Source organism: Mobula birostris, chromosome 14 (genome assembly GCF_030028105.1).
Source record: "Mobula birostris isolate sMobBir1 chromosome 14, sMobBir1.hap1, whole genome shotgun sequence".
In the NCBI taxonomy this organism is placed as follows: Eukaryota; Metazoa; Chordata; class Chondrichthyes; order Myliobatiformes; family Myliobatidae; genus Mobula; species Mobula birostris.
Window position 1 is genome coordinate 39,107,310 of NC_092383.1, and position 24,971 is coordinate 39,132,280.

Below are 24,971 nucleotides of genomic sequence, written 5' to 3' on the forward strand. Positions count from 1 at the left end.
TATGGGACCTTTGGAGAATGAGGCTGGGGGATGAATAGCAAGGAAAAAAGAGGGAATAGGAAACGCCGGACACATTAAACTGTCTTTTGTTTTCTTGCATTGTTTACACTATGGATGATACGGCAAATATCCCAATGATATCAGTTGGGCTAGTTTAAAATAGCATGGTCGTACAGTGGATTCCAATTAATTGGACCATTGGTTAATCGGGACAACAGTATTTTTGGGCCAACTCTCAAAGAACAAAAACTAATCAAAAAATAGCTGTGATCTTCTTCACTTATTTAGGACACTATGCCATTTGTGACAGGAGACTGCTGCCAAACAGTTTCTGGCTAGTGTCCTTGTGTTGCCGTTAAGCTCAACACTGTTTAGAGTGAACAGTTTTTAAATAGTGTCAGTTATGTGTTTCTGTTCAAAAAGCAGTGATTTCCCTCACTGATAATTGGCGAGAAGTAAGCAGTAAGTCAGAACTGTTTTGCTCACTGCAGATTCAAGCATTCAGGCTTGGCAATGCCAGAAGCAGCCTGTAATGAAAATGAAACTATTTCACTATTTCAACAAGGGAACTACAAAGAACTTGAAGGTATTGATAATCATCTTGATTATTGTAATGAAAATGAAGATTTCAAGGGTGCTATCATCGCTAGAATTGTATGAAGACATTCCATTATCTACATGAGGTGTCTGTGCTGATTTTATTCATTTGTAGCTAATCAAAAGGACGTGGCAGCATATGCTGAATTCCTCTGTTGATAACTATTAGGAGCTATACACATTTTTAGAGTACTGCAATTGTATTGATGGTGTTCTGATTTATTTTGTATTTCATTTAAATAATCTGTTCCTCAGTTAAATAGTTGTTTCTCTTTTTGGCCATTTTCACGAAACTTTAGCTAAGTTGGGCAGCAGCTTATTTGGGCCAAAATATACTGGTCTTGATGTGTCCCAATTAACCAAAATCCACTGTATTTATAAAATTCCAAATCATAAGGGTCTACGTAATAGAAAAACTGACAGGACTAAAGGTAAATAAGTCACCAGGATCTGATGGAATTGGTTGTAGAACTGTCTGTTTGAAGTTTTTCAAAACTTTGTCAATTCCTGGGACGATATTAATAAATTGGAAAACATTAAATGTGATTCACAAACACGACAATATCTGCGGATGCTGGAAATCCATGGCATGCATAAAATGCTGCATTAAGGGCCTTGGCCCGAAACTGCGACTGTTTACTCTTTTCCATAGATGCTGTTTGGCCTGTGAGTTCTTCCAGCATTTTATGTGTGTTGCACTAAATGTGATTCATCTGTTCAAGAATGGAGGAAGCCTAAAGATAGGATTGTATAGCATCTATTGTTGGTAAGATGCTAGGATCAATAATCAAAGACATGGCTAATAATTTAGAAAAGCCTTAATCCAATCAAATCAAAATGGTTTTGCGAAAGATGAATCATGTTTGACAAATTTCATTTGGTCCTTTGAGAAGGGAACAAGCAGGGTAGGTAGAGGGTAACCAGTGGATGTGATGTACAAACGTAGTTGAACTTCTAAAGACATCTGATAAGGTTCTACATAAAAGGCTAGTTCTTGAATTAAAAATGGATTGAGGAGGACTTCCGGGTCATCAAGGGAATGGCGGCGTAAGGAAAAGGTCTCTCGACAAAAAAGAAGGTAAACTGCCCCATAATCGAATTTAGACAAATACTTAATATTGCATAACTATATTAATAAAAGGGGCAAGGATGATGTCTAAGAACAAGATTAAAAAGTCCGCTCCAAAGGCTGATAAACATAAAGAGTGCAGCAAGGCGACGGGCCTAGCTCCCCCACGGCAAGCCAGGACGGAGATAATGAGGAGGAATCGGTGACTCTGTCCTTGATTCTCGGAGGGATTCGCAAGTTCCGACAAGATAACAGCAAACAGCTGGAAGATATTAAAGGAGAAATAGTAAAAACTAACTCGCAGATAGATGAAGCCGAAGCGAGGATTGTTGGAATTGAAGAGAAGCTACAAAACGCAGAGGAGGTGATAGCAGAAATGCTGAAGCTGCAAGACCAGCTCCAGTGGAAACTAATAGATCAAGAAGGCTGCTCGAGAAGGGAAAATGTGAGGATTTACGGAGTTCCCGAAGGAACTGAAGGTAAACCCGGGTTGATGATTCCCTTCGTGGAGAAGCTACTTAGAGGGAACCTTGATATACCGGCCGCAAAAGACCTACAGATAGAAAGAGCTCACCGCGCGTTGGCACCACAGCCTCCAGCAGGTGCCCAGCCCAGATCGATTCTGGTCAGATTTCTCAGTTACAGAACTAAGGAAGAGGTGCTTAAAAGGGCATGGCAAAAGAAAGGTTTCATGTGGAACAACTGTAAAATCAGTTTAGACCACGACTACGCACCGGGGATTCTTGTCAGACGGAAGGAATATACGGAAACACGGAGAGTCCTGAAGGAAAACAACATCAGATTCCAGACCCTGTATCCAGCTCGGCTGAGAGTCTTTTACGACGAAGGGACAAAAACTTACGCTATGGTGGAGGAGGCAACATTGGACCTGGCGGACCGGGGACTACCTATTAAAGTTATCACCCAACCGGAGTCGCTACTGGAGAGGATTCGGCAGAAGTCGTGGCAGTTAGTGGGGCGAGGACGCTCCACACGAACCAGAGTGTCAAACTACAAGGAAAAGCTGCAAATATTCAGACGCGAATGTACAGAGAACACAGATTAATTAAGAGAAGTGACTGAAAAGAGTAAATCGGACTTAAAGGTAAAATGAAAACTGGTAACTGAAAATAAACTAGACAGAATAACTTGAATGATAGCAATATGGTCGAGACATAAATAGGAGAAAATTCTCTATGATTATTCAAACTGCTGAGGGCCCTCTAACACAGGGTGAAGATAGAGGTTATCCCTCTGAACTGAGGCGGGTCGGTGCCCAGGCCTCACTGTGGGAAGTCGGGAAAAATTTTCAAATGTTGCACGTTCAAAAATGTCTAGGGTGTGGTTATATGTCTTGGTTTACTGTTGAGAAGGGATTGCTTACTGTTTGGTTAGAAAAGGAGAGTTTTTTTCTACTAGAGAAAAATGCAAACTGAATTGGTAAAAATAATTTCCTATAATGTTAATGGGGTTTTGAATCCAATTAAAAGAAATAAGATTATGTCTAAATTGAAAAAAGAGAGGGCACAAATAGCTTTCCTCCAGGAAACACATATGAGCCAATCTGAACATGGAAAATTAAAAAGAATGGGCTTTAAGCATGTATTTTATTCATCATATAAATTGAGTCACAAAAAAAGGGTAGCTACTTTAATATCAAGTACTCTTAATTATGAACATATTTCAGAGACTAGAGACAAAGAAGGACGGTTCGTAAAAATCACAGCAAGAATAGAAGGTACAGAAATAACATTGCTGAATGTTTATGCTCCTCCAGGTTGTGAATGGTCATTTTATAGACACATTTTTGACCTAATGGTCAGTTCTCAAGGGGTAGTAATTTGTGGAGGGGATTTTAATATTAGATTAAATCCTATATTAGATTCTTCAAGAATAGTTACTCAGAATAAACCTCTGACTCGGAAAGTGAATTCATTGATGGAGGAGTTGGGAATTATAGATGTCTGGAGGGAATTACACCCTACTAGTAAAGATTATACATATTACTCTTTCCCTCATTCAGCCTATTCAAGGATAGACTATTTCTTTATCTTTAATACAGATAGACTCAGGATAAAAAACTGTAATATTGCAACAATTGATCTGTCGGATCATAGCCCCGTCTCTATGTCTCTAATCCTGGAAAGGAAAATGAGGAAAACACTATGGAGGCTAAACTCACATATACTCAATAACCCGAAAGTAATGGAGAGATTAAGGGGAGAAATCAAAGAATATCTGGACCTTAATGACACGGGAGAAACATCACCTTATGGGATACATTGAAAGCTGTACTGAGAGGGAAAATTATTTCCATTACCACTCACATGAAAAAAATCAATGCACAAAAATTAGCAGACCTTCAAGGAAAATTAAAACAACTTCAAGTTGTAGATAGCAACAAAAGTAATTCAAATCGAAAACAGGAAATTAGGAAATTGCAAAGTGAAATTGACGATATTTATACGTTGGAAACTCAAAGGAATTTTCTTTACCTGAGACAAAAGAATTATGAAGTAGGAGGTAAATCAGCTAGATTATTAGCATATAAATTATGAAAACAACAAGCAGACAATACAATTCATAAAATAAAGAATCCAAAGACAAAGCTTGTGGAGAGTACCATAGGGAAAATTCAAGAGAGTTTTGAAACATATTATCGAGAGCTGTACTCCCAACCCCGGGCCCCCAATGAGCCCTATATAGACAGTGTATTGAATTTTTTAGATCTACCTAAACTTACAGATTTACAAAATGAAAGTTTATTAGAACCAGTAACTGTCAAAGAACTGAACGTGGCCATCTCTAGGTTAAAGGCTGGAAAATCCCCGGGTTCTGATGGGTTTACCTCAGAGTGGTACAAGTCCCTGAAGACACAGTTAGCCCCATTACTACTTAACACCTTTAATTGGATCTTGCAGAGAGGAGAAACTCCACCTTCCTGGAGAGAAGCGATTATTTCAGTTATTCCTAAAGAGGGTAAAGATAAACTAGAATGTGGCAATTATCGGCCAATTAGTGTTCTTAATTTAGATTACAAACTATTTACATCTATATTAGCGCGCAGATTGGAAAAGCTTTTACCTGGTCTAATCCACTTAGACCAGACTGGATTTATTCAACAAAGACAAACACAGGACAACATAAGGAGAACTCTGCACATATTAGAACAGGTTAATAAGAACGAGACAGAGACAATGGTAGTAGGATTAGCCGCTGAGAAAGCTTTTGATTCGGTTAGTTGGGCATTCTTATACAGAGTGTTAGGAAGATTTGGCTTCCAAGAAAAGTTTATTAAAGTAATTCAGTCTCTATATGACAGCCCTACAGCCCGAATTAAGATAAATGGGGACCTCTCTGACTCCTTCATCTTAGAGAGAGGCACTAGATAGGGATGCCCAATTTCTCCTCTCCTTTTTGCGCTATATATTGAACCGCTTGCCCAACTAATAAGACAGAGCGAAATCGTAAAAGGTATCAAGGTGGCAGGGATTGAACAGAAAGTGGCGTTATTCGCAGATCATGTTTTGGTCTATCTGAGTGAACCAGAAAAATCATCTATAGGATTGTTTACACTGTTGGATGACTTTGGGAAAATATCAGGTTATAAAATAAATGTAAAGAAAACGCAGGTTATCTCCCCAAATTATACACCATCCAAAAAATTGCAGGATACATATGATCTTAAGTGGGAAGCTAAATCATTAAAATATTTAGGAATAACCCTGCCGAAGGATCTTTCAACACTGTCACAGGTAAATTATGGGCCATTAATCTCAGAGATAAAAGCAGATATGCATAGATGGAATCTTATCCCATTTTTAAGTTTAAATTCAAGGATGAATACTATAAAAATGAATATTCTTCCTCGGTTATTGTATCTTTTCTGTACTTTACCGGTGGAGGTGGATGATAATCAATTCAGGGAATGGGACAAATGGATTTCCTGCTTCATTTGGCAAGGAAAGAAACCTAGAAGTCGATATAACACCTTACAGTTAGGGAAGGAAGGAGGAGGTATGGTTCTTCCTTGTCTGAGAAATTATTTTTATGCCTCACAGATAACCCCTCTGTTATATTGGTGTAATAGGGAATATAAGGCTAGATGGAAGGAAATAGAATTTGGATTAGTTGACAGTTTTCCTCTTCAGGCCTCAATAGCTGACAAAGGATTGATGGCCCAGTTGGAAAAATTTAAAAACGCTTGGATAAATCTTACATTAAAAGTATGGCAGGTGGTTAATTCATGTGGAATTAATAACATGTTAAAACTCTTTAGATGGTGTGCATATGATACCAAATTCCTTCCCAACAGAGGAGATAAAAGATTTGAGCTATGGATAAAGAAAGGTCTTACAACCTACCTCTCATTTATAGATAAAAGAGTATTACAAAGTTTCCAAATCCTGCAGGTCAAACATGGCCTAGAACATAATGACTTTTTTAGGTACCTTCAAGTACGAAACTATGTTAACCAGAGTTGTAGATATACAGACCTATCAACAGTAGAATTAGAATTTTTCAAGATTCTGAATTCGGCTTGTAGTGCAATACCTAGTAAATCAGTTTCTCGATTATATAATGCACTCTCCCATGCTAAAAATGTAAATACACTGTATATTAAAGAGAAGTGGGAGAAAGAAGCGGGTTTGGTACTTTCAAAGGAGGCTTGGGAGAAAATCTACAGCTTTCAATGGTCCTTGACTAATTCTTTGACTTGGAGAGAACATTGTTGGAAAAACATTATAAGATACTTCAAGACCCCATATCAGGAAAAATATAAAGATACAAATGTGATGTGTTGGAGAAGGTGCGGCTCCAAAGAGGCAAATCATTTTCATATTTTTTGGGATTGCCCTAAATTAAGTCTATTTTGGGAAGGTATTCATAGAACATTAGTTAAGGTACTTAGGTCCCAGATACCTCTGAACTTTGAGACGTTCTATTTGGGGCATGTATTGTTTCTTGAACAGAAGGAAGATATAAAGTTGCTGCAGGCCCTCTTAGCAGCAAGTAAGAAATCAATCACTAGAAAATGGCTAAATCCAATACCACCTACATTAGAAGATTGGTACGAAATTATCTTGGAAATATTTAAAATGGAAAAGTTGATTTACTCCCTGAGAACTCAAAAAGAAAAATTTTATCAAATCTGGAATAAATGGATTGAATATATAACCCCAATGCGAGCAGACTTTAGATGACTCTCCTAATGATTTATACTGCTCTTCTCATCAACACAGTAATATTGCTAAAGTAAGCACCCCTAGTCTAAATGTTTGTTTTTTTTTGTTTTCTTTTGGAAAATAGAGAATTAACACAAGTAAAGGGAAAGATTTGGGAAAGGGATAAAAAAATGAAAAAATTAAGTAAATAAGTACATAGGGATTGGATAATTATGTCTGCGGGCAGGAGCAAGCATGAACAAATTAGGATATAAACACCTACAATGGTTGATACATAGGCTTATATACAACATCTTGGACCAGTGGAAATGGTCCAGAAGGGTTATATGGAAACTATTATTACCATTTTTCTTAACAACTAATTCCATTACTTAGCCTAATAGGTTAGATTTACCACAGTACATAATTATCTACTTAAATGTTTATTTTCCTTTTATATCATCTCAATGTGTACTTAAGAATGTATAAATAATTGTAGATTTATACATATAAAAAAATGGAAAAGGTTATATGTGTGAAAAAAGTACATGATATTTGTGAATTCCTTATCCAAATAAAAATAAAATTTAAAAAAAAAATGGATTGAAAATGAGTTGTGCATTAGAAAAGAGTTGTAATAAATAGAACTTTTTCTGGTTGGAAGGGTATAACTAATGGAATATCATGGGGATCAGTTATTGATTATTCACTATTTAAATTAATGAACTTGAGGAGGGGACAGAATGACACAAAACTAAATGGAAGGGCATGTTGTGAAGAGCATATTGTGACCACTGTGGGATGTAGCTGCCTGAGTAGGCAAAAGCAAGGCATGTGGAATTTAATGTGAAAGTGAGGTCTTGCACTGTAGTAAGTAGAATCAAATGCACTTTGATAAGAGGAATTGAAAGACGGATGAGTGAAATACAAAGAGATCTAAGCATTCACGAATCATGAAAAATTAGTAAGCAGGAGCAAAGATAGTCAAGAGGAAGTAATATATTGTCCTTTATTTCAAAAAGATCAGCATTTAGAAATGCTGGAGGAACTCAGCAGGTAAAGCAGCATGTATAGAGGAGAATAAACAGTCGCAATTCGGGTCGAGACCTGGGGCCAGCGCCTTTTGAATTTGAAATGTTGACTGTTTATTCATTTCCATAGATGCTGCCTGAGCTGCATTTTGTATTTGTTGCTCTGGATTTCCAGCATCTGCAGAATTATTTGTGTTTAGAAATAAGTTAGCTTTTTTGCTATTGTACAGAGTGTTGGTGAGGCCATTTCAAGAGAATTGCAGTTTTTGTGTTCTTGCCTAAGAAAGGATATAGTGACATTGAAGGCAGTCCCATAAAAAGAGTCACGGGTTAATTCCTGGGATGAGAGGGTTTTCCTTTCAAGACTATACAGATTGATTCTGTGTTCTTCAGAATTTAGAATAACAGAGTGATCTTATTGAATCATACTGTAGATCCTAAGGCTCGTGGCATGGTAAGTATCAATGTTTTCATGAGTAGGAGAATGTCGGATAGAGGGACAGAGCTTCAAAGTTAAAGGTCGATCTTTGAAAACTGATGTACGTGGACACTTCTTCATGTAGAAGGTATTCGATGGTATCCAGTACACTGTCCACAGAGTCCTAAAATCAAAAGAAGATCTTAAGCCCTATCCAAATAAGCATCTACGAGTATCCCCACTATAGGAAGTTAGTGTATCCACCTACTCTTCAAGGTCTAGCTTACTCCCCTGTCTAGTCTCTTTGGTTACTTCCAGTTTATCACAAGTTTATTTTATTTTCAATGATACGCATTTAAATTTAAACAAATAATTCCAAAACACATTTAACACAGAGGATTTCTGATTGATAAATTATTTCTGAATTACTATAGATCTACAAACTACAAAAGATTTCCAAACACAGGTGCAATTGTAATCAACTAAGAGAACATACAGCAGTCTTCTGTCGCAGAACCGAAGGCTGAGGAATGAATTCTCATCGCAAAATCTTTCTATCATTGCCTTTGTCATTCCTAACATTCCCCAGTGCTTTATAATATTTACACTGTTTAGCTAAGTGTTGATATTATTTGCATGTGATGTTTTCAGATACCTTTGCTGTAACAAAGGATTTCACATAGATGTTTTGATAGCTTCTGGGAAAAGAGATCACAGACACCCAAAATTAATGTTGCAACACCTGATTCTCTGAGTACACAAGTATCCCAACTATTGATTGATCGTACCTATTGACCATGTTTGATATGCTAAATGACAAAATATGCCTGGTTTGGAACCTTCCTATATCCCTTTCACAAAGATGCAAATAAATTAGCTGTAGTTGCCTGGTTTGATGTATGCCATTTAAGATAACTCCATTGTTTTACTGTAGCTGATACAGACGAGACAAATGCAAACACGGCCACTTCACTTTGCAAAGCACATATCTTAGTAGCCAGCCTCCCGTTGTGGGCTAGTAGCCTGTGCTCTGAAAATTGCAAAGCTGTCCTTTTAACTACAGACTGAGTATTGCTGGCAATTTACAATAAGAACTGAAAACTAGTTCTTGTTTACAATCGGAAGCTGAGCAAAGAATATTTGTTAGAAGTTTAACTGTCATAAACAAGTCTGATCCTTCGGAAAGGTTATGCTGCTGTGCTAGAAAGCTGAGGTTTGCAATAAACCTCTCGGCCCTAGAAAGTGAATATCCATCACAGAAGAAGGCAAATCTCTGGTATTCTTTTCCCAGAGAGTTGTAGTGGCTAATTCATTTAGGTATTTAAATGAAGCGATCAGTTTTTGAAATATTGAGGTTTATGGCAATCTGGCAGAGTTGAGTCTTGAGGTAGACTGACTATGATCATAATGAATAGTGTGGCAGGCTTGAGGAATAAGATGGCCTACTCCTGCTCCTATTTTCTTATGTCTTATGACAGCCAGTTATTTTGGACAGCATTGCAAAAAACTAGATTATTTTTAAATAGTGAAGAATTGGGCAGTGTCAGTGTTTAAAGGGATCTAGGTGTGCTTGTACACAAGTTGCCAAAGGCCAACATACGGCTGTAGGAAGTGCTTAGGTAAATAAATATTATCTTAGTCCTTTTTTGTTTTAAACTGGAGAATTTGAATACAAGAGTAAGGAAGTATTAGTCCAAATGTATAGGGCTTTAGAGAGGCTGTATCTGCAGTATTGCAACAGTTTTGGTCACATTAAAAGGAAAGAACAGCTGGAGTTCAATGTAGACTACGATGAGGTGGTGAACTTTAGGAATGTTCTATCCCAGCAGCCTGTGGAAACTCATTACAACAGGACAACAGATCTGTGAACATTAAGAAAACTGAAAGAGGTAATGATCATGCTGGAAAAATGCACTGAAGTGGAAGGTCAGCCATAATTTTGATGAGAGTCCTATGATGTATGTTGCCTGTGTATCTTATGGTCTTAGTGCCAATTTCTAGTGATAACCTCAGGCCACTTTATTCTTTTAATATCCAGAAGTTTATGTCTTTAAGTAGACTAAATTACAGGGGCTCAGAGACATCCCATGTTGAACTCTGTTCAGTGCATGAGTCCTCCTCATGCCAGTCATACCTTGCTGAGCTTCATTTTCGTTTCAAGAGGCATTTACATCCAGACACCTCATCCAAGGGAAATATTCTACCTTTTCAAGCAGTAAAAATCTTGATTATTTCAATGAGATTACCTCATGTTCTCCATGTTCAACCTGCCGAATATCCATGTCCTCTGGGGACTATTTCACTCCCACCTGGCAACCCTAGCTTTGTATAGTAATAATTAAAATGATGGAAGTAAATTCTTCAGGAGATGAAAAGGCTTGCAGTTGAGCTATACAGCTTCAGTGCTAGCTGTACAAATCTGTTTAACAATCATTATTCCAGTCCCCAAAAATTAAAGGTGAATGGACTCAATGACTACAGGCTACTTTCACTCGCATCAGTTATAATGTTCATCCCTCAGTGTGTGTGTGTGTGTGTGTCCCTCTCTCCCCCTCTCTCCCCCTCTCTCCCCCTCTCTCCCCCTCTCTCCCCCTCTCTCCCCCTCTCTCCCCCTCTCTCCCCCTCTCTCCCCCTCTCTCCCCCTCTCTCCCCCTCTCTCCCCCTCTCATATTAATGAGGGTGAGAGAGATATCGCTCCTACTACAGCAAGAAGAGAAGCCAAAAGCTCGCTGTTTCGATATTACAGTCAGCGGCACTGCTTATTTCAAGTTCCCCTGACTTGAGAATCAGCAGCAAACTCTCTCTCACCATTGAGAGAGAGCAATCGCTCGAGTGCAGTGGCCTCGTACAGCTGCACCCACTGTCTCGAAGATCTGATCTCCCACAGCGAGGAATCAGTTCGCCCTTAGGTGCAATTCTACACTGTCATAGAGAGCATTCTCACATCAACCAATACTGTCTGGTTTGGTCCAACGTTCTCTTACGATATACAAAAACTATAGCAAACTATCAGGACAGCAGAAAGAGTCATTGGCTGCAGTCTACCATCACTGCAGGACGTGTTTGTGTCCAGGACAGAGAAGCAGGCAGGAAAATTCATTGTGGGTATTACACACCCAGCAAACTGCCTTACCGAAAGCTCCCTTCTAGAAAGCGCTATATATAGGACTCTTAAATCAAAAACTTCACATCATCTTAAATGTTTCTTACCCCTAGGCAGTTAATCTTATCAAACATTCTAGTCAGCACCCCAAAACTTTCTCTATCCATTACCTCAGTCTCTGCACTGTAAACATTTTAAACCATATTTTATAATGTTATTTACATTGTGAATACATGATGGTATTTACAGTATGCATTTGTGCCCATTTTATTCCATATCTGTACTTCTAACTTTATTTTTATGTAATTCTTTATCTTGTACAATTGTTGAATTTTGTTGCATGTCACACCAAAACACCTTAGCAATTTCCTAATATATGTAAATGTATGTTGCAAATAAAGCTGGTAAACTATCAAAAAACAATCTGATGAAATAAAAACAGAACACTGGAAACACAACAGGCGAAGTCTGTGGCATGAGTTAACATTTCAGGTTTGAAGATCATCTAAACTGGGAAAGAGAGAATGTTCCACAGATGCTGCCTGACTTGCAGAATATTTCCAGTAATATATTTTTATTTATGATTTCTAGCATTTGTAGCATCTTGAGTTCATCAGACTGGTGAAAGAAGTTCCAGTAATGCAATTTCATTTATATGCTGAACCTGTACTTGATATTCCAGGTGCATTCTCACTAGAACCATATGTAATTGCCATAAAACATGTTTGCTCTTTTCCTCAAAGCCTTCTACAATAAAGGCCACTTGCGATTTGCCTTCTCAACTGATTTCATGAGGGCAATTAGGATTAGTGTAATAGGCAAAGAAGTTGAAGTAAACATCATAGGTTAAAGGACTAGTTTCTGTGCTGGACAGCTTTGACTCTAGGCTATATACCAATATACCTCATTATCTGGGGGGGGTGCAGTTCATGGAGAGGAAATAACTGTTTTTTCTCTACTAAAGTGAACAATCTTGTATTTTGCCCATTGTATTCCATCTGCTGCATCATGGCTGTCTTTAGTCCTCTTAAAGCCATTCTGTACCCACCCCATAGTCTATGTTGGTACCTAGTGTTGTATCATTAGAAAACTTCGATATTTTGTATCCCTTTTCATCATTAATATAAATTGGGAATAGCTGTGGCTCCTGCACTGATTCCTAAGAGACCCTATTGACATGTTCATTACAACACTTGTTTTCATTCACAAGGTTAATGCCCAATTCCACTCTAATTGCTCTAATTTTGTCTTATTATTGCATCTTAATGAATGCTTTCTGAAAATCCAAAAATACCATATTAATTGTTTACCCTTTTCTATTCTGCTAGCGCCAGTCTCTAAAATTCCAAAAGAATTCTCAAGCTTGATTTTCATAAATGCATGTTGTCTTTATCCTGTGCAATTGGTATTTTCCAAGTACCTAATTCAGTTTCTGCCGTCTTTTTCAATAGGTCTGCCATCAATCCACTTTTCGTGGTAAACAATAATGTCACCCACACAAAGTGCCTTTGCTACAATTAGCGCTCCTTTTACATTTTGTTCAACATGTTAGAATAGTTCAATATTTGAAGAAGGTAGATAGCAATCAAACCGCGAGATAATGTTGCAACTCTATAAAACCCCGGTTGGACCACATTTAGAATATTGTGTTTGGTTCTGGTTGCCTCATTATAAGACGGGTGTGAAAGTTTAGGGAGAGTTCAGAGGAGATTTACCAGGATGCTGCCTGGATTGGTGAACGTGTCTAATGAGGATATGTTGAGCAGGCTAGGGCTTTTCTCTCTGGAGCTAAGGAGGATCAGAGGTGATTTGATAGAGGTACACAAGATGATAAGAGGCATAGATTGAGTAGCTATCCAGAGACATTTTCCCAGGGCAGAAATGGCTAACACAAAGGGCATAATATTAAGGTGATTGAAGGAAAGTACTGGGGGGATGGCAGAAGTAATTTTTTTTTACACAGAATGGTGAATGTGTTGAACATGGTCAGGGGTAGAGGCAGATACATTAGGAGCATTTAAGACACTCTTAGAAAGGCACATGGATGATAGAAAAATGGAGAGCTATGTGGTCAGGAAGGTTTAGATTGATATTAAGAGTAGGCTAAAATATTGTCCAAAGGGTCTGTACTGTGCTGTGATGTTCCATGTCCTATACAGGAGGTTTCCTTTCCCATGTTTAATGTGTACAATGGTGTCTGTGGTCAATTCAAGGATCTCTACCTGTGTACCACTGATTTTGCTGTCTGCCTGTAGTGGTTTGGACCTGTTAATGGGACCAGAATACTCAGTACTTGTGGAGTCTAGTACATTGTCACTTTCACTGAATGATATCTTAGAGTCATAAGTTACATCACAGGAAATGGCCTTCCAATTCACTCATGACCATGCTAGAAATGATCAGGCAATTTTGCTCTTTCAATTTTTCCACCATTTATCAAGTGTTTAGAAGGTTAATTGGTCTAGGATTAACTTTTCTGGCATTTGTATTGTTAGTTCAGATTACAAGGTAGGTTTGAGATTAGATTTTCATTCTGGAGATCTTGACTGAAATTTCTGAGGCAATTGTCTACATCTCAACAGATCTCTAAAAATTCGAAACTTAAGTTTAACATTGAACAGCATGCCTGTAAAATTATTGTAAAACACAACATGTGCAGTTTAGTTCATTTAATTGACATAATTTCAAATCAGTGAGCTGATAGTGTTATAGAACTAGAAACACATTGGGGAGATAAGAATGATAACAGGTGTGTCATGTAGATGACTTGGAGATCTGTGTGGTGCAGAGAAATAAAGGAATACAAAAAAAAATTATGCCTGATCATACCTCTGTACTATTCTCCATCTTTAAAGGAAAGCAATTACTGTATATAACTTATTTTTCAAATCTGATTTGTTTTTAATATATCCCTTCTGTCCTTTTATAGCATTATGTTATTACTTCAATAGGTATACCTCACTGTGGCTTTCGAGTGGATGTCTCGAATGGCGTTGTTGTTAATTTAATGGATGATGTCTCAAGTTGGTTGCCTGGTGATCAAATAGTCATTGCAAGCACCGATTACTCTATGGATCAGGCAGAAGAATTTAATCTCCTTCCCTGTCCTGAGTGCAATGTTTATCAGGTTAAAATTGGTAAGAACTATTAATCTGCAACATTTTTTGGGTTACTTCTTTTCAAAGTATTATCGCAAGACTTCTTTGTACTGTTACGTACCCCGTAACTGGGTTGCCAAACCAGCAGAAATGGACCACTAGTTGGAGTCTGGATTACTAGAAATTAATAAAGTTTTATTAAAGAAATAAGTAACGCAGTACTCTAATCATAAGGATATAAATGCAACAGGTTAGCAATGATAAAACACACATGTACACAGAACTAGGGTAATAGGAATCAACCAAGCTCTATCGAAGTCTATGGATAAAATGATCAGTCTTAAGTGACGCAGAGTTCAGTTCAGCTTAGTGCAGTTCGCAGTAATCGCTGTTCTGCCGTTGGAGAGAGAGAGAGAGAGGAATGCAAATTTGATTCAAGCAGACCTTTAGTGTTCTTCGCAGTTGGCTTTCGGGCGGACCCTTTTATGTCTTCTATCCCGCTGTGGTCACCGACTGTGACCCCTCTGTTCTGGATGCGACTGTTTTTCCGCGGTGAACCCGGCACCCAGGCAAGGGCGGACACACACACACCAGGTTCCCGCTGATCGTACCTTTTCACCCTGTGAGTCTATGGTGGGTTCCTGCGAACTGGACCTCCAAACTCTCACCAACTTGTGGGGGCACACCGCTCTTCCAGGGTCTCGTTATCTTGTGATCTCATGGTGTGTGTTCCGTGCCTTAGCGAACCTGTTCTTTTTATCCCCCTGCTGGGGTATCGCCTGTCCATCAAACTTCAAACAGTTCAGGTTCAAAGCAACCGGTCTGTCAATATTCTGAATTGTGTTTCTTTTCCGTTATCTCTCTCCTCTCTCATTAAAATTTTGAACGTTTCTCCATTTGTCTCCCTTATCTCTCTCATCAGCATTAATCGGCTGATAACTTGGTTTGGCGTCACAGTATCAAAACAATAGATTGTCTTTTCTGTGTATTTAAATAGTCCGAGTTACTTAAGTTGTGTTTGTGGACAGTTGTGGTATGCATTCTATTTCCTGCCTTTTTAACTGACTACATGTTGAGAATTTAAAGCGTACAAAGCAACGTGCATTTTCAGATTCAATTTTGCTCAGCTACTTTGAGCTTCCACTCTGAGTGATTAGGCAGTCTTTCAGATTGCTTCTTTGTTCAGTTATACCAGGTTAAACCAGAGTGGTGGCATGAACGTTTTGAAATGTTCATGCTAGAATCAATTACTAAGGAAGTAACATATTTGGAAAATCATAATCTAATCGCGCCAAGTCAGCAGGAGTTTGTGATGAATGAGAAATGTGGTTTTTTTTAAGGCAATCTTGTCAAAAGTGCATAGAGGGAAACAGGTATTGTATGTGGACCTCTGGAAGATGTTTGACAAGGTGCCTAACAAAAAGTTATGTCACGAGGTAATTTTAGTATGGATTGGTTTACAGACATGAAGCAGCAAGTAGAGATAGGGGGATCATGTTTATATTTAATAGATCTAACTTTGAAGTCACCACTGACTGCTTGCCACTTGTTACAGGCTCTTCCATTGCCTTAATGTCACTCCTCAATCACCAAATGGATTCCTCTTGGGCAGGCGTAGAAGCATAGCAGTTAGCGTAATGCTATCTCAGCACTGGGTTCAATTCCGCCACTGTCTGTAAGAAACTTGTACATTCACCCATGACCAAATGGGTTTTCGCCATGTGCTGTGGTCTTCTCCCATATTTTAAAGAATTACAGATTAGGATTAGTACATTGTGGGGATGCTGTATTGGTGGCAGATGCCTGGCAACACTTGCAGGCTGCACTAGCATGTTCTCAGACCATATTGGTCATTAACACAAACAATGCATTTCACTCAACACACATAAAAGTAGCTGGTGAACGCAGCAGGCCAGGCAGCATCTTTAGGAAGAGGTACAGTTGACATTTCGGGCCGAGACTCTTCATCAGGACTAACTGAAAGAAGAGCAAGTAAGAGATTGCTCTCTAGGAAGAGATTCTCTTACTTGCTCTTCTTTCAGTTCGTCCTGACGAAGGGTCTTGGCCTGAAATGTCAACTGTAGCTCTTCCTAAAGATGCTGCCTGGCCTGCCGCGTTCACCAACAACTTTTATGTGTGTTGCTTGAAACTCCAGCATCTGCAGATTTCCTCATGAATGCATTTCACTTTATATTTTGATGTACATGTGACAAATAAAGCTAATCTTTAATCTTTGCTAGACTGTTTTCATTTTATATATATATATATTTAGTTATTATTATTTCTTCTTCTTGATAATGATCACCAGTTGGTCTCCAAATTGAATTTTCAGTCATTTCATCCACTTTGCTTTTTATTCTGTGCTTTTGCTTAAAGCATGCTTATTTGGATCACACACTTGCTTTCTATCCAGTGTTTTATTGCTCTTTTTCTCATTCTTGGCTTAATTATTCTCTGGTTTAGACTTTTACCCACATTACTTTAAAACACTGCCTCTGTCAATTAGCTATCTTCTCTTGTGTTTTAGAACAATTTTTATCTCTAACACTACATGGATCAGTAAAATGTTATAGGTATGTGCAGAAAATCAATAGTAATTGATAAATTCTGGGTGACATTTAACTCTAGGGGACTGGATTATAACACTAGAAGTTGTACTGCAGTTTTATAAATCCTTGATTAGACAATAGATGGCAGATCTAGGCACCTCTGTCTCTTGAAAAATCTGTGTAGTTTAGATTTCCATGAAGTTGCTGTGCCTCCAGGGAAAATGGACTTAATAGCTTAATCCTGTTCCAATATTCTTATAATTGTAGACTGTTGAAAAGCTATAAATGGCTTCAAATCAACTTTGAGTTGCTTTCTGTACCTTTGACAAGCTGCTCTGTGCTGTTCAAATACATGTCTTAAGCTGCTAGTGGTAAAATTATTTCACTGAAACACATTTGCTATCATAGGTAAACCGCGTTATCTTCACATGGGTGAAGTTATAGATGGAATAGATATGAGAGCAGAAGTTGGACTTTTAAGAAGAAACATCCTTATTAAAGGAGAAATGGAGGACTCCTGTTACGGACAAAACTTGTGCCATTTTTTCAACTATGATACGTTTGGTGGGCAGATAAAGGTAAGTGTTATTTAAGATTCTAAAACACTGATAATATTAATTGGAGGAAATGCAGTAACTTGCAGTATTCAGCACTTTGCTATTGGTTGATTCTCTTTTTGAAATGAATCAATGTATGAAATGCTATCATTTTTTTAATTTATGGTTCAATATAAATATTTAGTGCAATTGATTATAGCATTCTGATGTAACGTGTTTATTGGTTTTTACATGAATAATTTAATGTTAGTTATTTATCCAGAACAGTTGATTTCTTGCTAGTCATCAGCTGGTGATGAGGGCACTAACAGTGTAGGGCTGCTTTCTGCTGTCTGCTTTTAAATGCTGTAAGTGGAATTCAGAGGAGAGAATAAGTTGTGAGGAAAAATAGTGGGAAAATGTGATTACTCCGTGAACCAGTATATTCTAGGAGAGCTGAAATGACTTGTGTCATGATCAAATGGCTTCCTATGTCATTATGAAATGAAAAGTAAAACAATTGGACAGAGATCTTCGAATGGAATGCCATGTAACATGATAAGTGAGTTCACCACCCACCCCGGCCCCCCTCACTCCTAAGCCCCGGGAATGCCTTCAAGTCACTTTTCAGTTTTTTAATGCAGTAATGATGACTGTCCTTTCAACAATAGTGGTTCAAAATGTGCTGTAGAGCCAGTGAGTTCATAGAAAACTGGTGGCCTGCACAGCCAGATTGATGTAATCTGTTCAAGTTCAAGTTTAATTGTCATTCAGCCATTCATGAATACCCACGGATACAGCCAAACAAAACAGCCGTCCTCCAGGGCCAATGTGCAAAACACAGAGTTGGTTGTCAATTGTGTCTGATGAAGACAGGAAACCTATGTGGGACAATTTTTGAAGTAGAAAAGCCATTGCACTGAATCAGTTCCATTGTCTCGACCTCAGAAATCCAGGCCAGTCATACAAACAAGTGTCACAAATTGAATACTTCCTTAATTACAGTGAATGTCCATGACATCTTCTGTGCCTTGTCATGCCCTTCGCTCTCCATGGAGCGCTGCAGTAGCACCTTCCTGGCCATTGGATCTCACTGTTGATCTCATCCGTCCAATCCGCCAGAGCTGACTTTGCGTGCTAGGACAGGGGTGTCCCTATCCTACCCAAGTATGAAGCTACTGGCTACCCTCACCTGGTTTAGCCCATTTATCGAAGTGGTGTACTGAGGTGTGGCTGCTATCATATGCAAACAGCTACTTGGAACTACAGACGAGACCTGAGAGTCCAGGTGAGTGAGCTGCCCCAGAATGGACACAACAAGCCTCTTCACTAGAGATACTATCCCTCCCTGGACGCTCCATACACCCCGCAAAACGCAGTACCAGCAGATATGCACAGCACAAGGCACATATCTGGTACAATATATCAAATTTTAATTGTAACTCTGAGAGCAAATTTTTGATGAATGACCCTGGAGGTGGTATCAAAAGTTGGGGATATTATTAATTTATGTAATGGCGGACGATAGTGCCTTCCCCAATACAGTCATTGTACTGATACTGACCATCATTTTATTGGTTGGGTTACTATCTTTCCTACTGATATGGAAGCAAATGACTTGGCACCTTTTGTACTCCTGATGTCACTTTTGTCCATGCTCCAAGGAATTAATCTAGTGTTTTTGATTACCATGAGTCTAAGCTAGATAATGCATTAGTCTTTTTCCTTGGGATATCTCCATTCAATCCTCTGCCAAATATTTGCCTTTCACAATGAAAGTGAAGGTTAAACAATTGTGTTATATTCAGCAAATGTCATCAAATGAATAATAATGGGTATTCATTTGTGGGAAAACAATTTAAATTTTAAATGAAACTTTATCTATGACTCTAATCTATTTTAACAAGTTCTAATGTGCAAACTGTCAATGTAGGTTTAACATTCCTATCAATATAATGCAGTACTCCTCTTGTGATTGTTGACCAGCTGTAGGAAGACTACCTGCTTTCCAAAATGGTGAAGATGTCCGTGGTAGATGAGCTCCTGCCTTGGTAGTGCTCTTTGCAACAGGGTTGTTTAGGGTGCTCTGGCAACGTTATCAGCTGAGAGCTGGTTTTAGACAGGGGAATGCATGCATCATGAAGTCTGAGAGTACTTGCCACCATGATACCCATAGGACTAAGAAGTGGATTTCTCCTTGCCTGGCTTGGCCCACTAAAACCATTGCTTTTCAACTAGTGCAGAGTTCTCCCAAAATAAGAGCTGTCCATTACCTGAATATTGCAGTGAATTCCAGTGAGCCATCTGTATTCTCTTAACAGCAGCACATTGGCATTGGGCCTGCTGCTGGCTCACATTTTAGAGTTCAGACTCTGCCCGTGTCTCCATGTAAACACACACTTGCTCAATCAGTTGCTGTGTTGCTGGTGGCAGACACAGGGATATGTAGTTAATTCCAGAGTGAAAGTGACATTTTCCTTGCTCCGTATAACATCCTACAAGATAATTGATGTCAACCCCTCCATGCTTCTGGTCTTTCTTGCATATGTTCTGATGGGCTGGACAGTGCCAAGATTATTTTTGTGTTGTACATTCCCACTAACCTTCTCAAAGTTTTATTCATGTTTCTCATCTGATTTCTCTGGGCTGCTCTGTGTGAGACATACTGCATGCCTGCAGCCCTCTGATGACCTGTTGTGCTAAATTTCCTCTAATCTTCAGTTCTAGTATCTGAAATGGTGTTTGCAGGGGATGGATGCAATGACATGCCATGTTGTTCACTGTCCTCTTCAGCATCCTCTTCCATCCTTTGGGAAGGACTGAGTTCTGTGCTGAATTTGTACTGATGGAAAAAATATAACATGACTAGAATTTGGAAAATATACAAGGCATAGTACTTTGGCCTGGGATAAATTGACACATGGCTGATAATTAACATATCAGCTTTCCACTTCAGTGATGGTGACATTATGTTAACCATAGCTCTGAGCCTTAGATCCAAAGAGTTCGGTTCTCAACATGGCAGCTGGAAAATTCAAATTGAAGTAATTAAATATTGAAATTTATTAAGGGATAAAATATTGTAAAAGTAACTATTACTATACTATATTACTAAATTACTATATTATTTTAAAATAGCCAATTAGTTTATTAAGTCTTGAAATGAAGCTGTTGTAGGCCATTTAGCTGTTGAACCTGCTCAACATTCAAAGTAAAATTTATTATCAGAGTACATACGTGTCACCACATACAACCCTGAGATTCTTTTCCTGTGAACATACTTAGCAAATCTATAGAACAGTAACTGTAAACAAACTGTGCAAATAATAAATAGCAATAAATAACAAGCATGAAATAACAAGATATAGTAAGAGTCCATGTTTGAGGGGTAGTAACTGATCTTGAATCTAGTGGTGAGTCCTGAAGCACTTGCATCTTCTACCTGTTCTACCTAATTGCAGCAGCGAGCATGCCCTGGGTGGTGAGGATCTTTGATGATGGTTGCTGCTTTTCTATGGCAATGTTTCTTGTAGGTATGCTCAATGGTGGGGGGGGGGGGGAGGGGCGCAGTGGGCACAGTTTACCTGTGATGTACTGGGCTGAAATCACTACCTTTTGTTGGATTTTCTGCTCAAAGTCATTGGTGTTCCCATACCAGGCCGTAATGCAGCCCTAGCACACTTTCCACCACACATCTATAGGAGTTTGCCAAGGTTTTTGATGACATGCCAAACATCCGCTGACTCCTGAGGAAGAAGAGGCACTGTTATGCTTTCATCGCAATTATATTTATATGATGGGTCCAGGGCAGGTCCTCTGAGAAAGTGTACCCAGGAATTTAAAGTTACTGACCCTCTACACCTCTGAACCTCTGATGATTACTGGCTCATGGACCTCTAGTTTCCCTCCCCATTTCCTCTGCCATTTAATAAGATTATGGCTGACCTGATCATGGACTCAGTTGCACCTACCCGCCTTTTTCCCAAAACCCTTAATTCACTTGCTATGCAAAAATCTATCTAACTGTGTTTTAAATGTATTTAATGAGGTAGCCTCTACTGCTTCCCTGGACAGAATTCTAGTTTCACTATTCCAGGGGAAAGCGTTTCTGTTTCACAGAATTTTGAGGCTGTGTCTTCGAGTTCTAGATGTATATACACTTCTAGAAGTTGCTGGGTTGTATAATAGATATTGCTTGCTAACCTATTCTCCAAATAGAGATATTTGTCAAGAATGGGAAGAGTTAGACATGGACAATGTGAAAGTGAGAGCAGAGTGGAGATTGACAACAAGGTAATGAAACCTTTGAGTTGTGGATAATGCAAGAAGCTGGCCTTTCAGCTCCTATTGGTGTAATGGAATAAGTGAGGGTAGTAGCCTGAATAGGACTAATATTGGAACTGTATCACCTCTCTAATGAAGAGCCCAGCTTGCATCCATGCAAGATCTCATTGCTACACCAATTATATAGAGAAATTGATTGGAGAAGGAGGATTAAAAGCAGGTTCAGCCAGGTTGAAGAGTGGTGGTGGTGGAAGACGACTGGTTGAACCACTGTTCAAGGAGGAAGTGAAGGGACCTCAATTCTGTTGTGGGAAGTAGATGTAGAGAAATTGCATGCTCATGTTGAGGATGGGCTAGTTGGGAACTGGAAATCTGTATAAGTTGCAAGTATTATAGGTGTCCCATAAGTGACAAAATTATGACAGAAAGCATAGGGGAAAACAATACCATGTTTCAGAAACAAGGTCTACTAGGACAGATATCCTTTTCAATCTTTGGGAGTAGCTAAAAGCAGGCTGTGGCACTGAGAAACTGGTTAGAGGCAATGAGGGGAAGATTGTGATAAAATGAGGTGATTGATTGTCAGGGAGACAATAGTTTGATGATATCATGGTTCAGGAGGAAGTGAGTTAGAAATTACATTTGACTTCTGCTTTAAGAGTTTGGATCACCAAACCATAATGGCACTGTTTTTGTCAGCAGATTTGATATCTAGATTGGTCCTTAGTGAGTGCAATTCACAGCTTCAAGGAGATGTGGTTAGAGCAAGAGTGGAAGGAAAAATTAGCATGTCAGAATTTGGAGTTATTTTTATTTATGTATATTATATCATGCCCATATTCAATGAAGAGACATAATGCATTAATTTGTAACTATGCAAATATCTTGTTCAATCCTTAGCTTCTGTGGCAAATTTCTGTGTTTTTGTAGTTCTGGTACCATTCATGCCCCTCATTTTACTTTTGAAAAGGTAGTAATTTAGAGTAATTGCTCCTGCCTGTACCTTATGAACTCTCCTTGCTTTCACATATTCCTCTTCTAGTAAGACTTTCCATCTTCTGCACTCAACTTTGTGCTGTAATTGCCTCACGATATCTGTCAAAATTTTCTCTTTGTTCATTTATTCTACCCTGTACAGTCCTTGACAATGTAGGTGTTAAATTGTGAGTTGACCCTTTCTATCGGAATCATATTTAGCATTTAATCTTTCCAGTTCTTCTCTGAAAGGCTTCCATAACTTTGACACCAATTACTTTTGGACTGCCTGTTTTCATTACAATTGGGGAAAAAACACATTTTTTTCTTACATTAACTGTCTTCAGCTCTAGTTCTTGGTAAAATTGTCCTTGTCACATTGACACCTTTGTCCTTTTATTCTTTCTTATGTTTTTTTATATAACTGTCAAATATGATTTCATTATTGTCATTTGTTCCAAACTACTTGGCCAAAAGGAAAGGGCAGCGATTTTATTCTGATTAGGACACTATCTTTAATTCACCATTGACTGATTCTCTTGATTGCACTTAAAGATATCAGGGTTCTCTAAACCTTACTCATCTGTCGTTCCAATTAATGTGTAAAATTGCAATATGATACAATTATAGGGGTTCTGCAGACTATAGAATATCTGTTTTACAGAAATTCAATGTTACAGTATGTAATTTCTCCCATAATTTTTTGAAGTATTTTTCATAGCAGGAAATTTAGTTACAGAAATACAAGTATTTTCAGGAATTATGGAATAAGGGATAGCAGCCCATGAGTTTAAAGACAACCAGTCTTTAAAAAGAACTGTTTACATAAAACCTCCCCACAGTAATCAAACAAATATTTTGTCTTTAAGAATGCGGCTGTCTCTTAAGAGAGTTGCTTTAGAAACTGAGGCAAATCTCTTCTTTTGACACGTAGAACATTTTACCAAAAAATATAGCATCCATTAAACAGAAGAAGATAATAAATCATCTTGTTCATCAGTTATAATTAATTCCATAACCAATATTACTATGTCCCCTCTTAACATTGAATCAAGGCAACATTATTCATAGCAAGGAGGTTCGAGTGTTGCTATTCTGCCCTTTGGCGAAGAATTCAGCTAGCCCAGAGTCCTTGAGGAAAGAGATCCCTTCTCCCAAACACATCAGTTAATGACATAACTTTCTGACTACTTCATGCAATCTTTGCGTTCAATACAAAGGTCTGATTTAGTGACATACATCTATTACATAACTGTGCTACTTATGCTCTGTATGTATGGTCTGTTTAAAATCAGAAACTCCAAAGTGCAGGTTTGTATGTGCTAGGTGACATATAAGGCAACTTTTGTTAAACTGTGATGGACAACAGTGAATCTATTGCTACTTGTAAAAGCTTGCTAACATGGCCAGCAACAATATTTTAATTTGGGTTTCAGAGCAGAAGAACCTGGATCTATGCAACTCCAACCCTGGAGTAAGAAACACTTTGTAATTAATTTTTGTTTTGATTAGAACAGCTGTTCACAATAATAAGGTGGAGACAATATAACATGTTAAAGTGTTCCAATTTCTTCAAACATGAGTGGTTAGGGCAGTGAAGAAGGATTTTGATATGTTTGCCTTCATAGACTGAGTCCTTAGAATAAGTTGCATCTGTACAAAATATTGAATCGGCTGCGATTGGAGCATTGTGTACAGCTTGAGTCACACTGGGAGGATGTGGTAGCATTAGAATATTGAAGAGATTCACCAGGATGTTGCTTGGAATGGAGAGCATTACTCGTAAGGAAAGGTTGGATAGACTTGGTTCATTCTCACTGGAATATAGGAGGCTGAGAGGTGACTTTCCAGAGATTTATAATATTACTGTGTTGGGGAGGCGGGGGAGGAAGCAAGGCATAGAAGGTCAATGTTTTTCCTAGGGTGGAGGAGTCTAAAGCTAGAGAGCATAAGTTTCAAGTGACGGGGAGAAATTTCAAGGAGGTATGAGAATCAAGTCTTTCACACAGAAGGATGGAATGTGTTGCCAGAGGAAGTGGTAGCGGCAGAAACAATTAGTGCATTTAAAAGGCATTTGGAAACGTACTTGAGCAGGAAAGAAGTAGAGAAATACGAGTGTTATGGTGGAAATGGAATTAGCGTAGAT

At 38.5% G+C, this 24,971-nt stretch overlaps 2 protein-coding genes across 4 annotated transcripts in view; both read left to right on the forward strand.

Annotated features, from left to right (window-relative positions):
* Nucleotides 1–24,971, forward strand: part of cemip (cell migration inducing hyaluronidase 1) — a 215,876-nt gene that overhangs the window by 10,121 nt on the left and 180,784 nt on the right. The gene's annotated exons all lie outside the window — the stretch shown is intronic.
* Nucleotides 1–24,971, forward strand: part of LOC140209845 (cell surface hyaluronidase CEMIP2-like) — a 90,114-nt gene that overhangs the window by 10,118 nt on the left and 55,025 nt on the right. For all 3 annotated transcript variants that reach the window (XM_072278408.1, XM_072278407.1, XM_072278409.1), the window contains exons 6-7: nt 14,335–14,520; nt 17,439–17,608. In XM_072278408.1, the coding sequence (XP_072134509.1) occupies nt 14,335–14,520; nt 17,439–17,608 (356 nt within the window). The remainder of the gene's footprint in view (nt 1–14,334; nt 14,521–17,438; nt 17,609–24,971) is intronic.